This window comes from Centruroides vittatus, unplaced genomic scaffold, assembly GCF_030686945.1.
Source record: "Centruroides vittatus isolate TY-2023 unplaced genomic scaffold, ASM3068694v2 contig_19, whole genome shotgun sequence".
NCBI lineage: Eukaryota > Metazoa > Arthropoda > Arachnida > Scorpiones > Buthidae > Centruroides > Centruroides vittatus.
The window spans coordinates 1,386,777-1,400,889 of NW_027121169.1; the positions used below are offsets into that span (position 1 = coordinate 1,386,777).

The window sequence follows — 14,113 nt, forward strand, 5'->3', positions numbered from 1 at the left end:
AAAAATATTAATTAATTAAACTACGACGCCATTTTCCTCGTGTTTTATACAAAAGAATTTTTATCATGTAACCACAATTTTTTGTAATTCCTCTTTTATAATCACGCGCCTGCTTCGCATCCTTTATATGGGATTATAAGAGGCAGGATTCGCCAAGAAAGCTCGATTTTTCTCGAGCGATTTTGTAAAATATAATTAAAGAAAAACACAAAAAAAAGAAATGATGATGATGAAGAAAATCACGAGTGTTCCTGGTGGATTCTCTTGGACCATCTGCCAAAAAACAAATGATGTCTTTTTTTTTTTTTTTTTTGATTTTTTGCTCTCAGGTATTAGGTGTGTAAAGCGTTTATTCTAGATAGGTAGAGGCGGGTTTGGTGTGTGTATTTTTGGCAATTTTTTTTAGTAAAAAAATATGGAAGAATTCCTCGCAAAAATCAAAGTTGAGAGTCGATAAACGTGGGTTCGAACCCCCTCCCGATATAATATGCCATCTGGAATAAACGCTGGTGATGTTTTAGTGTCGTGAACTTTAAAAAAATAATAATAATAATTAAAAATTAAAAAATAAAGAGAATGGGTTCGTTTCCGAGTTTGTAAAGGATTATTGAATAGTTGTCTGGTCGAGCCAACCGTCCACGTGAAGTAGTCCATCGGTGCATGCAAATAATTCATCTATATGTTTTTTTTTCCTGTATTGTTTTATGTACTAAATAAACTGTTTGATAATAAAAAAAAGGTTCTCTTTCGATTCTATTTTTTTTGGTTTGTAAGCTCAAAAAAAACGCTTCGTTCGAGAGCAACAAGCGCTTTGATACAGAAAAAAGGGAAGAAAATTCAATTTAAAGAACGCACCTGGCTTTTATGGATAAGGGATGCTGGCGACAGACTTAATCGAAACAAGTAATAGAGGGGTGGATGTAGTGTATATGTATGTATGAGTACATCTCCAACCTTGTAAAGTGGTGCATTTTTGAAGGGTAAAATGTTTAGGGAGTTGCTAGGAGACGAGGGGATTTTGAAGGGGCAATTAGCGATGTATTCGTTGCGATGCGGAGGTTTATTCTGTGTTTCAACTTCTTAAAAGGGGGGAGAGGGAGATGAAAGTCGAACGGTAAACTAAGTTAAAACGTCGTTTCTTAAAAATCTATCTCGCTTTCTACCTTTATTTTTAGAGGAGGAGAAGAAAGATGGAGGTAAAAACACCTAAATGAAGAGATCTTCATCTTGCTTTTCATCTGGAAAAGGTTGAAGGGTGGTATCTTAAGAGGTTATGGAGTATCTTAAGCTTCAACCTCCAAAAACTGGAAAATTTAATTGTGAACGAAGTAAACTGCAATATTTTTAGGTGTCGAAGAGGAATACTTTCATCAAAAAATGGAGAAAACGGGAAAAAATGGGAGGAAGAGGAGCAAGAGGATGATGTGGGATATCGACCGTTGTGACCGAAAAGACAGTCGACAGACTAATCCCGGAAGTTTTAATTTGTCGCGAGGCTCGTACGAGAGAAGTCGAAGCCAATAACGACCCCCGACTAAAGCCATCTACTTAAAGAAGTTTGGACGTAACTCGATTAAACTCGGAAACGTCACGATCTCCTCCCGACAGAAAACTTTACTTTTTCATCGCAACTTTCTCCATTAAGGAAAGCTTAAATCGGGGGAGGGTGGAGGAAGCATTACCGAAACGATTCGAGTGTTAATTCCCTCGTTGTACCGCAGCCGGAGGGGATGAGTTGCAAGAATCTAAAAATGGAAATAGAGTCGTTGGTGCGTATCCGGGCCAAGCGGTCAAGATCGGAAAATAGCGACTAATGCGGTAATTGGAGGCAGTCGTCCGACCAGTCTCACCCTTATTAAGGAAGCGATTGTTGCATTCTTCTGTTGTTCTTTCCCGGTCCGAACCCTCGACACTAACGACAACTTTCCATTCGGAAAGAACAGCATCTTCTCTAACCCGTTCTGTGAGAAATTATCCTCTCGACCCTTTCGCCCGCCAAATTACCCGAAAATTATTCAATATTAGAGCGTACATACATGCGCCTACCCCAATAAGGAGGCAGACACGTGTATGTACTGTACAGTACATATACATAACCTACATCCTCGAGCCAAGTTTCCCAACCAGTGGCTCGCGAATTCTTTTTATTAAAGGACATACTTAAGATTCCAAAGGGGATTTGCCAAGTAACAAGTTGGGAAACACTTCCGTAATACTACCGAAACAAATCAACATGTGTATTAACACAATCGACACATTCAAATTCTTCAATGTAAAAGAGAAGTCGGGGTGCGCATTATCTATAAAACTCCACTCAAATCAGTTCACGATGCCACTTAACCTGTAAATTCTTCAGATTTCTTCCATCTTATCAAATTCACAGAGGGTTAATTTTTCCATTTCTTAGTTGGATAATCAATTTTCGGTGAGAAAATTGCTTCAAGACTCAAACATAAACTAAGTGGAAAACAGACAACTACAGGAAAAAAAAAATACTTTTTATTCTTTGGAATATTAATTAACACTTGGATTTTTGAAAAATGTAAATATAGTATTTATAAAAAAGGGGGGATATAAGTACACTGAACACAAAACTCTACAGCATTTTAAATAATAATAATAATAATAATATTAAATTTTATATAATTATCACATCTGCAGCTTCTTCTGTACATATCCTTTACGTTTTTAAGCTTGTTTTCCATATCCAAAACCGAGGGTGGTGTTCTGAAGATTGTTCAAAAAGTCCCTGCAATGATAAATTAATTGCTTAACATTATGATGCACTTGTACACTATTATGTACAGGGTGATACAAAAGTAAATATTCAGGAACACTGATAAATTTGGGTCCAAAACGTAGGAAAAGGGTTAAAGTTAGAGAGGATAAGCTCCTGTACACCACCTTGCAATCACCCTGTTTGATTTTGTAGAAAATTTCCACAAAGTAAAATTAATAAAGCAGAAATGATCAAAAATTAATTAAACACAGTACAAATTCGTACTTATTCAAGCGTGTAACCTTAAAAACTTGTAAGATAGTAACATTTTAGGGGTTAGAATTCTTTAAAGTATCACCTTATTTTTATATAAGTAAAGATCTCGACAGTTTAAAGCTGCCGAAAAAGGTTGGTTCATGAAAATAATCTTGGGAATTTGAGGTTATTGTTCTGTTCACTGTGTAACGATTGTTATTTGGTATGCTCACGTATTTATATCAATAATGTGTTTAGTTTATGTGATAGAAGAAGAAAACAGTCTTTGGAAAATTTGTTTTGAAATTCTGGTTTCTCAGAACCTGCCGACTCAAGAAAGTCCAAGGAAGCATATCCCTTATACACAAGATAATAAATTACGGTTGATAAATAAAAGATGTGTGACTTCTGAACTGCACGTTGACTAGTCTCTAGATGCATTACTTGTAAGCTAGAGATCCGCATCTTCTATTAGGATGTGGATCTCAGGCTTACAAGTAATACGTCCTGCAGATCTGTAGAGGATGAAGATACTCATTTCTAGGAAAGTCCTGTATTGCTAATCAATCAAAAATTTCAGAAGTTAGATACCTGGATGACCAGATCTTAGCAGCTAGATCTTGCAGATGTGGACTGATGGAAACTGCAGTATTTAATTATCAAAAACTTTTGTTGAACGAGTGGTGCGACATCTGTTACTATTTTCACACTAAAAGTATGAATTATATCTTTGAAATTCTAATAAAACTTATAAATTGTAAATTAGATTACATTATAAATTATACTTTATGTTACTTTAACCTTTACACTGTACTGATTGTTCTATGTTATGGTGGGTATGGCAAGTAACAATTCCTGAATAACGGACACTGTAAAATATTGGGAGAGCTTTCAAATAGAGAGAGAACTCAAAATGCCCACACATTAAGAAAATTTCCCATGTTAAATACAGCTTTATACTTCAAACTTGTGCAATTTTATATTTAAAAGACTCAGGCACTGACCAAATTTCAGAAAGAAACTGCATGTGCACCCTTCTCTTAACCTATTCTAGAACAAATTTTGATGATTAATAATTAGAAAGAATACCCTTCTGTCAAATTTAAGAGATATCCATAACTCAGAAGTCTGTACTTTTTTCAGATTTTAGTTTTGCATAAATATTGGTTATGCAACTTCCAAATGTACCCATTAAAGCGATATGTGACAACTAACTTTATAAAATTTATATAAAATATGTTTATATGTATGCATGCAGTCTTTTTAATCTCCTAAACACTTAGGAATTTGCACCTGCACCTGCAGTCTCCAAAGAGAATACAATTAATCTTTAATGCAAAAGTTGAATGCAAGTTTGAATCCCGTAATGGAGTGATTGTATTAAAGATTTATGCAATCTTTACAGAAAGTGGTTGAAAGCAGTCAAAATATTTAAAAGGACAAAAATATTTAATGTTTGCCCCTGACAAAGTCAATTTAAGAAATGGAAAAAAGTTAAAGAAAGAGGAACGAAATAACAAAATGTATTATTAAGCAGTAAAGATATTTTAGTAACGGTAAATTGAATGTCGAATAAATTGCTCCAGGTTATGTAGAGTTAAATAATATATTTACAAAACCATTTTACTGGTAATAAAATGGGATCCTTACAGTTTAGAGAGCACTCTGTACTCTGACAAAGTAATGATTCTGCAAGGAAACAAGTACATAAATCTTATCCAATGTTACAAATGAAAGTTTTAAATAAATGAAACTTTCATCTGTGCTATACTGATATCATATGCAACAGTCATAATTTAGTTAATTAACTGAAATTTTGATTGAAAAATTAAAAACTGCTTTAACTGAGCTTTAACCCAAGTATCTGCGTACTTTGAGAGTTAGCAGATACTTGGGTTGATGTCAGTACAGTTAGGAGGTGGTAAAAGGCTGTGAAAGGCGAGAATCCTGCTGAAATGAACCTGAAGTTTCAAGCACACAGTGGATGACCAATGTTTGCATGAGATGACAGGCAGGTTGCTCACATTAATGAATCGATTTGTGAGAATCAAGATATAGGTAGAAAGCCATTGCAGAGATTTTGGGCATTTCACTGGAAAGAGTACATCAAATTATACAGAATATTCTGCAATACAGAAAAATTTGCTTATATTGGATCAGCAAAAAAGAAATTTTTCAACAACTTTTGGCTCATCATGACACAGAAGGTGTTGCTTTTCTTCATAGAATTGTGAGCAGTGACAAATACTGCACACACCACTATGACCCTGAGATAAAACATCAGTCTGTGGAGTATAGATTTAAGAGTTTGTCTCAACTGAAAAAACTCAAAACAGTTCCCTCAGTGGATAAAGTCATAATTACCATTTTCCAGGACATCACTCATCTTGACTTCTGGGACTGTGGCGAGACTATTAACTCAGAACAATATATCGTCACCTTAAGAAATCATAAGTGACAGCTGTCTAGGTTAGTTTTGAAAATTCTCTGTCGTGATATTGCTTGACCTCAAATGAGCAAGCAAACCCACACAGTAATAGAGAAGCTTTGATTCAATAACATTTTACAGCCATGACCTTGTGGCTTGAGATTTTTTCTTCTTCCCAAAGCTCAAGGAACATCTGAAGGGCACACATTTCTCTTCAGATGCAAAAGTACAAAAACGGTTGCACGAGAAGTCTTTCGACTTTTACGGGGAGGAGTTAGCACAACTCGTCGCACACTAGCATAAGTATGCTGCTGTAAATGAATGCTATGTAGAAAAGTGCTTACATCAATTTTCAGCCATCCATTCACATTTTTATTAATAGACATATTTCAGAAATATAAAAGTTGACTGTGAAAACGTTATTTTTCAATATATCCTTGTATTTGTCAGTCTGCCTCCAAAATGAATCAGTACTAAAGAGAAATGGATCACATCATTTCTCTGCTTTTAGGCCTGTACACTCTGGGTAATCTGCCATTCCTCAGTGCAAGGAATGGCTTGATTAGTGGCATCTAGCATACTAAGAGAGAATATTGGTTTTTCTTAAATTACATAACTTGTTCTAAAATGTTTGATTAATTTTGTTATTACAGTCACACTGTAACAATAGGGAATGGCTTAAATCTATCAATCTAATGAACCATTTCGATTATAATTATTAAATTCGCCATAATTTAGTCCATATCTGTAAAAAAATATATCTGAAGAATGAAACAATTCTCCTATCCTTGTACCAGGAACATCTTTGGTAACATTGGCACTAACATCAAATTGATACTTTTAAACAATCTCAACCATTTATAACCAAACTTTAAGCAGAATTATAAATTTTAATTAAAATTTCTCTTTACTTAAACTTCAATTGTATGTGGGAAAAGATACATGAAAAATACAAACAAAATAATTTAGATATGTTGTTGCTGATATTCCAGATAAAATGTCTGGTATTTCTAGTGGTATTATTTTGTAGTTTTTATAGTCTGGAGCTTAATCTGTATTGTTTATTCAAATTTGTGTATCTACATTTATGGAGGATACAAAATTGATTCTAATTCAGTTAGATCTACATGCTTTTAATTTGCTGTATGTATTAAAAACATAAAATTTATAATTACCCAAGACCTGCATTCTTCCTCTCGGCTTCATTCTCCGTCTGCTGGCGGAACTCCTTTGTCGACTCCTCTATCATTCTGGTTATGTTTGCCAGTTGACGGTCGATGGGACTGACTGCATTCGAGTTCTTGTGAGATTCGGCTTTGTCTTTCTTGTAATTCTTCTGAAGCTGCACCGTCACTTCCATCAACTCTTCAAGCGACATCTATTTAAGAAATATTTATTAATATAAAAAATATTTCTATTGTCAAAATTCAGTTTAAAATTGAACTAAACAGTTTCTCTTTCTTGAAATATAATTTAATAAATTGCAAATGTAGAGAATCATACTGCTACTAGCATTTTTGTGTGTGTTCAATGTATACAACATATTTCTTTTTACAGAAGAATTCATTCACATTGATTTATGTATTGAAATAATAAATGAAATTAACTATTTTTAAACTAATTTTGCAGTGTAAAAACATCTGATTAGCAAAAGAAACTCTTAATGACAATTTAAAAACTTACCTCTTTCTTTAATCTGCTACTCGAAGGTTTCAGATGCAACACTTCAAAACTTTTAATGAATTCTTTAGCTGCTTGAAACGTCACCAGACTATAACTAAAATGCAAAAAATTTATATGCATTAAGAATGAAACAAGTGAAAATTTCTTATCCGACATCCCATAACAAAGTTATTTACATCTGTACCTTAATTTTGAATTAGCCGACAACTGCCATGAGAAATTCTGTATATAATATAAATTACTTTCTAAATATTGAGGTCTAGACTGCACCAGTACTGTAACTAAAATGGGGATCAGATCGTCTGATGTTAAGCACGGAATATCTGAAAACAAACAAAATATTACTTTAAACCTAAAATTTGAGTTTAAAAATATAAGCAGTAATTATTTATAATAAGGAGGATAATAAGTTAATTTATGTAATTGCATATACCCACCACTAAATCCGGGAAGAGGAGCGACTGAATTTTTTACATCTTCCGTTAACATTTCCTGTAAGAATATACACACATATTAAACAACAGCAAAAGAATTAATTAATTTCTTAATGATGGTTAGATATGAGAAAATATTTTGAGGAAATTTACATTTTGATGATATTACCATTTGTGTGTGGATCCAAATCAATATATATTTGTTATAACGCTAGCAGCTTCCATCCTAACTGTAAATGGTAACCCAACTTGTGTGTTTTGGCTTTTTTGTGACATAATGTATCCCCTTTGACCATAACGTGTATAAAGTAAGAATGACCTTGAATGAATGTATAATTGGTAAAATCAAAACCATCACTGCAACTTGGGCATGAAAACTTTCTTATAGATATGTAATATGTAGGAATATTTCAAATAATAAAATGATATTTTTATCATTTGAAATATTGTGGGTCACTGGGCCAGATTATGACTTTGAGTTCCTTTGTATGCATATTTTGAATTACTTGAACTAAAATATATGCAAAATCCTATTCTCTTGGCTTGGGACTAGACTTGGCTTCAAATTATGCAATACTTTGAATTATCTGATATTAAAATAACAAGGTTTTACTGTATATAAGTTTGTATTCTAGTATGATCTTTCTAAATATTAATATGTCAAATATTGCACTCAAAATTTTCTAGATTAGATTGATGGAATAAGGCAGTACAACATGCAACCAACCTGATGAGAAGGATGCCTTCCAAAAGGACTTTCCTAAATAGAAATTCTCTGTAGAATCAAATAAGTAAAAGAAACCTGGAAAATTCTATGCACCCAGCCCAATGGTCAGGTGTGAACCTAGAACCAACTACTGGTGTCCAGTGGTTTTATCTGCTCAGACACCAGTGGGCAGTTTCTGAGTCAGACTTGAGTTAAAGCTTGAATATCAAAATTTAAAAAGGTGGACCACACAGTAAAATTCTCAAATTCTTAATCGCATAATTATTTTTGAAGACAAGAATTCAGAATCTTGAATAGTGGCAACAGAAAATTATTATTATTATTATTATTAGTCATTAAAACCTTCCTCAATATATTCTTTTGACAAGTGAATTTCTCTTACCAGTGTCGACTTCAGGCATCTTAACTTCTGTGCAGGATTATTTTTTGCATTCAGATTTGCCAGTTCAACTAACTAAAAACAAATAAGAATAAATGATTTTGGTACTCAATTATTTGAAAATTTATTTTTTTGTTTGATACAGCATTAATTTTTTTAAAATATATATCAAAATAAAATTTAAAAAACATTACACATAATGACAACACTTCTTATTTCATTATAAAGACTATAATTAGAGGAAATTCAGGTTTTATTCATTCTGCCATCAGAAAATTCATTAAAAACAAAAACATGTATATCTTGAAGGCCAGCAAATGATTAAAACAATTAAGCTTAAGAAGTACTTTAAACATTAAGACTGATATTATGTGTTACCCAGCCATGTGTTATGTTCTATTCTGTTTTTACTGAACAAAACTTGTCAAACAGTAAACAAATGCATTTGAATAATTACAATATTCTACTTAGGAATACATTTCTGACTTTTTATAAAAGATTCTGTTTTAACAAGTTAAAAACCTGATAGATTAATATATATTTATACATTGAGTAATCATATGAATAGTATTAAGTAATAGTATGAGGTGTTTGACAAAGCTACCAGTTGGCAGTGTCCAACTGACTCATCATGCATCACTAATTCCCAAGTGTAGTGTTAGTTTGTCTTCATCAATTTAAATTAAGTGTCATGCTAATTAGAAATGGCCTATGCTACAGAACAGATTTCTTGTAGTAGAAAGTTACAAAATGGAGGATCACAAAAACTTAAAATGGTGGTTTATGAGAAAATATCCCAAATTAGCCATCTATAAATGTTTATGTTAACAAAAGGCATTACTATGGCCTATGGTGTTCTTGCCTAAATCCACATCAGGCCAAAACCTGGCCCCAAACTACCCCTGGCTGGCCAAATTTCAGTTTCAAACTTTCACATGCTGTGACACAAAAATTCAAAAGAATTCAAAAGCTTTCTGCAGTTTTATATATATAGTATATAGATATCTACAAAGTTTCATTAATTTATCTTGATAGCAAGATACCAAGAAAAATTAACAAAAACATATATATTCAGTTTCCCATAGAATATAATGGTATTCCAATTGAAACTCCACACTGTATAAAGCTGCTGTAAATAAATGCCAGTTCAGAGGACACAATTGATGTTCAAGCTGGATAACAGCAGTTTTACACAGTATATAGTTTCAATGGGAATGCCATTATTAAGCAGAGCAAAGCATAGCTCTCTTAACAATGACTCTGATATTTGTGTGACAGTTAACTCCTCTGAAACCATTTAACAATTTAAATTATTTTTTGCAAACAAATAGAATACATCTTGGTCTAGGTCATAATGCAAACAATACTTTAAAATTCAAACCCTCAACCAGAAATAAAGCCAAAGTTCACAAAGTTAAGTCTACAGGTGAAGTTGGCACCAAAGAATGTGCTCATCAAACTTCAATTTTTTTGATTACATTGAAATACATTGCTTTCTCTCAGGTTTTTCTTTTTTTTTTTTTTTTCAAATTATAATAGACAAATTATCTAAAACTTTGCTGATTTATATTTTGTAATATACTTAAACATCCTAGAAACTTTCTAAATTAAAATTAGGCTAAATTTGAATTGATATCTCATCCCAGGGTACCTCTTAAGTTTGAGTAGTAAATTTATTGTCACTAAAGTTAAATGCTATGAAATTTAATTTTTAAGCTAGAATATTTTATTTTTTCACAATTCTCATTTATTAGAGTTGTTAAACCATTACTCTTATCTGCTTGTTTTCTAATTTTCCTTTTTATATACATTAACAGAAGTTCTTGAAAATACCAAACAAACTTCAAATTGCTTATACACCTATCTATGTACCCTATAAACATAAGCAATAGTGTAGTGTGTAACTACATATTCTAGTGCCACAATGAGTGAGATGTCTGACCCATACCTAGTAACCTATAGAAAACTTTATATATAGTCTCTTGTTAATTTTTCTTGGTATCTTACCATCAAAATAAATTAATGAAACTTTGCAGACATATAGATCAGACATTGTACTTTCAGACAGTATATTTTTCAGCTTGTAACAGGCTTCACTAAGGGACACAAAAATTCAAAGAATTCTTGTTTTGGTTGTTTCACATAATAAACATGCATATAAAAATCCATTTTAAAAAATGTACATGGCCCTTACATAGTTGTATTACATAGTTTGTATTTGATCAACATCAGCTAAAACTTTCCCAAGATATCTGGAAAGTTTTTGAATTTTTGCACAAAGCTGAAATTTGATTTCAGGTAATTTGGGACCAGGGCTGATCCACCAAAAAAGTTGTGTCCTGATTCCAGATTTAAATAGGAACACCACAGGCCATAGAAGAGCCCTTTTTTAATAAGTAGCAATTCATGGGACCTATATAAGACCAAAAATACAAATGGTTGTGAATAAAGAAAGATCTGAAAAATCTGAAGAAAGATCAAGACATTTAAGTATAATTAGAAGTCCCACAAAATTTTTAAAGAATTTATCTTGTGAGAATGGATGATCTTACAATTCATGGCCATGGCATTACAAAGTCTGACTTGAAGTGTCACCAAACTTCTTGCAAATCCTCTTTTCATTTCATTACCAATATATTTGAGATGTGGTAAAGTAGTAATGTTTGCTTTTTTCTTGTAGAAAAGTTTATGTACATAAATGTTACAATACTTGAAAAATATTAAAGCTTCCAGCTTATAATTGTATGGGCAAAAAAAAACTGTCAAATGTTATCAAAGTAGTGAAATGTTAAAATAAAAGATACTGACATTCATATAAAATACCTTGTATGGTTGACTTCCTGAACAGTGAAAAAATGCAATTTTCTCACTGAAGAAAATGGTTTGAAAGATCATGGAAAAATTAGATCAATCCTAATCTATCCTTTCATGAGAGGAGAGGCACAGAATCTTGTTGAAGGCTAAAGAAAATGTGTTGGAATGATGAGAAGAATACATAGAAAAATAAGTCAAGTAAGATCCAACTGATGATATAAATTTTATTTTCTTACTTGAAATACAGAATGTTCACAAAAAGTCTCTCTGTAGTAGGTACTGTAGGTTATGCTAAACTAAGAAACTGTGTTTATGCAAACAATGCACTAAACCACTTATACATGACTGTAGAATAGCTGAGCAGACAAAATGTTACTTGGACAAGTAGTATTTTGCTCAGCTATTCTACAGTCACTAAAACCAATCAACAAGCTGAAAGGAGCAACCACAACTTACAATATCTCTGCAGAGAGCCATTTTAAATATACTAGTTTTCCAGAAAAAATAGGAGGCATTACTTCTGCATCATACCCTTTATATCAATCAATCAATCAGTGTGATATACATCTATTAATATCTGAGTATCAAAAATGGGTATCTCTGACATTAAACTACAATATACACCAATTGTTTCTATATATACATATATATATATATATAATATATATTATCAAATGTAAATTTAAAATCAATTATCTAATAATCAAAGAAATTTTTTTAAACATATTTACGGCATTTGGAGTCTGACAGCAGAATTCTGGCTTAACTCCCAGCTGATCTGCAGACAGATTTGAAGAATATAACTGTTGTAATTTGGTAGATAGCAAACGATCTTCCAATGAACATTTCTGTTTTATAATTGGGAATAATTTGTGATGAACAGCTTCTAAAACATAACTGAAAAAAAAAAAATTACTTTTTAATAGTTCAAAAACTACTAAATGTAGTTATTAAAACTCAGACACATGATTAAATTATGGGAAATATCAGTATACAGTGAGCCCTCGACTTTCGCACATAACTGGTTCCTGAAAGAGTGTGCGAATGTTGAATGTTCGAAAGTAGAGGGATATAAAAAAAAAATATGCACCAAAAGCTATGTTTTAAAGTATTTATTTATCAATATATATACATAATGAAGTTAACGAGGCATGTTTAAGTGATTTTGGGTGTTTTCTTTATAAACTTGTCAAGAATTAGTTGAATACCACCCTTTTTTTCCTTTTCTTGATAAAGATTTCTATAACATGCTTAATTTTACTCTTATTTTTCAAAAATGAACATATCATAGATCTGTTTACATTGTGCAAATGTCCAATTGACAAAAAAGAAAGATTCACTGTTTTCAGAACGTTTAATTATTTCCATCTTTGTCGCAATCATATGAAGTTTATGAGTCCTTATTATTTCTTTTTGTTTGTATCAACACTGCAGTTTCTGTTTCTCACTCATGTTTATCAATTTATAAGGATGAAATATTTAAACATAAACAAATAAATTGGCAAAACACACAACACGTTAACGCACGTCCTAATACAAGACTGAAATGTTTTGTCCTCTTGCTCGGAACAGTAGCGATTAGGATTCCGAGTAGTCCGCTATTGCAGGAAGTGACATGTGTCTGAGAACGTAGAGCGAGCTACTGCACTTTGTAGTGTATGAGCATTCTGCATGAAAGGAAATGTTTTCATTATCGACAAAAATATTTAAAAAGTTGAATTTTTTAAAAATGTGCGAAATAGTGAATTGTGAAAAAGTAGAATGTGCAAAAGTCGAGGGCCACTTGTACAATGGTAATTAGACTGCATCAATCTACTGTTTCACATATACTGTATATATAGAATTGATGCAAAAGTTTCTAAAATTTTCTAGTTTTATAGTACAACATTTATTTCAAAAACAAAAAATAGTTTATTCAAGAAATAATTGTCATTACATTAAGGCACCTTCTTCCATCAATTGTACAAGTCATGGAATCCTGCTGAATAAAACTCTGGTCGTTTTGACTCAAACTCTACAAGTTTTATTTTCATCTTTTCATCATCAGCCAACTGCTTTCCATCCAAGAAATGCTACATGGAGTGGAAGAGATGGTAGTCAGATGGTACAATGTTTGGTTATACAGGGGGTAAAAAAGAATCTCCCAGCCATGATCAAGCAACATTTACTGGGTCAATATTAACATGTGGTCTTGTATTATCATGAAGAAAGCATACAGTACACATCTATGGCCATTTAGTGTGAATAACTAGCTAGCTAACAAACAAACATGCATGCACGAAATTTCCCCCTCTTTTTTTGTTTTTACTTTTTTGGGTTCAGGAATTTCAAAACACAAAGATTTGCAAAAAATCCAGAGGGTCAAATTTGACATGATTCCAACACACTCCCTTGTTATGTATACATAATAGCCGGGAAAGTAAAATGTCAATTCACAGATCTGAAATTAACTATTTAGGATTCATTATCAGACTAGATAGTTACTCTCCACCAGTAACAAATATAGAAATTATAAAGAATTTATCATGTCCAACAAAGTTTCCTTGGTCCTATAAATCACAATCATTAAGGCATTTCGAATTATGCATTGGCTTACCATTCTGAAGGTTCCAGGGGCCGTATTCTGGTCATCGTCTCTGGTCTCTCGTCTCTCACAAGCCGGTTGCTAATTGGC

The 14,113-nt window shown here is 32.4% G+C and overlaps 1 protein-coding gene and 1 long non-coding RNA gene across 3 annotated transcripts in view; one reads left to right on the forward strand and one right to left on the reverse strand.

The window, feature by feature from the left end:
- Positions 1-14,113, forward strand: part of LOC136970124 (uncharacterized) — a 162,826-nt gene that overhangs the window by 128,713 nt on the left and 20,000 nt on the right. The gene's annotated exons all lie outside the window — the stretch shown is intronic.
- LOC136970114 (ankyrin repeat domain-containing protein 27-like) overlaps positions 2,483-14,113 on the reverse strand; it is a 53,937-nt gene continuing 42,306 nt past the window's right edge. Inside the window, exons 10-16 of the mRNA XM_067264503.1 lie at positions 12,171-12,336; positions 8,629-8,700; positions 7,523-7,577; positions 7,270-7,408; positions 7,086-7,179; positions 6,578-6,780; positions 2,483-2,749 (exon numbers count right to left, since the gene is read on the reverse strand). Coding sequence (XP_067120604.1) covers positions 2,689-2,749; positions 6,578-6,780; positions 7,086-7,179; positions 7,270-7,408; positions 7,523-7,577; positions 8,629-8,700; positions 12,171-12,336 — 790 coding nt within the window. The 3' untranslated portion in view covers positions 2,483-2,688. The remainder of the gene's footprint in view (positions 2,750-6,577; positions 6,781-7,085; positions 7,180-7,269; positions 7,409-7,522; positions 7,578-8,628; positions 8,701-12,170; positions 12,337-14,113) is intronic.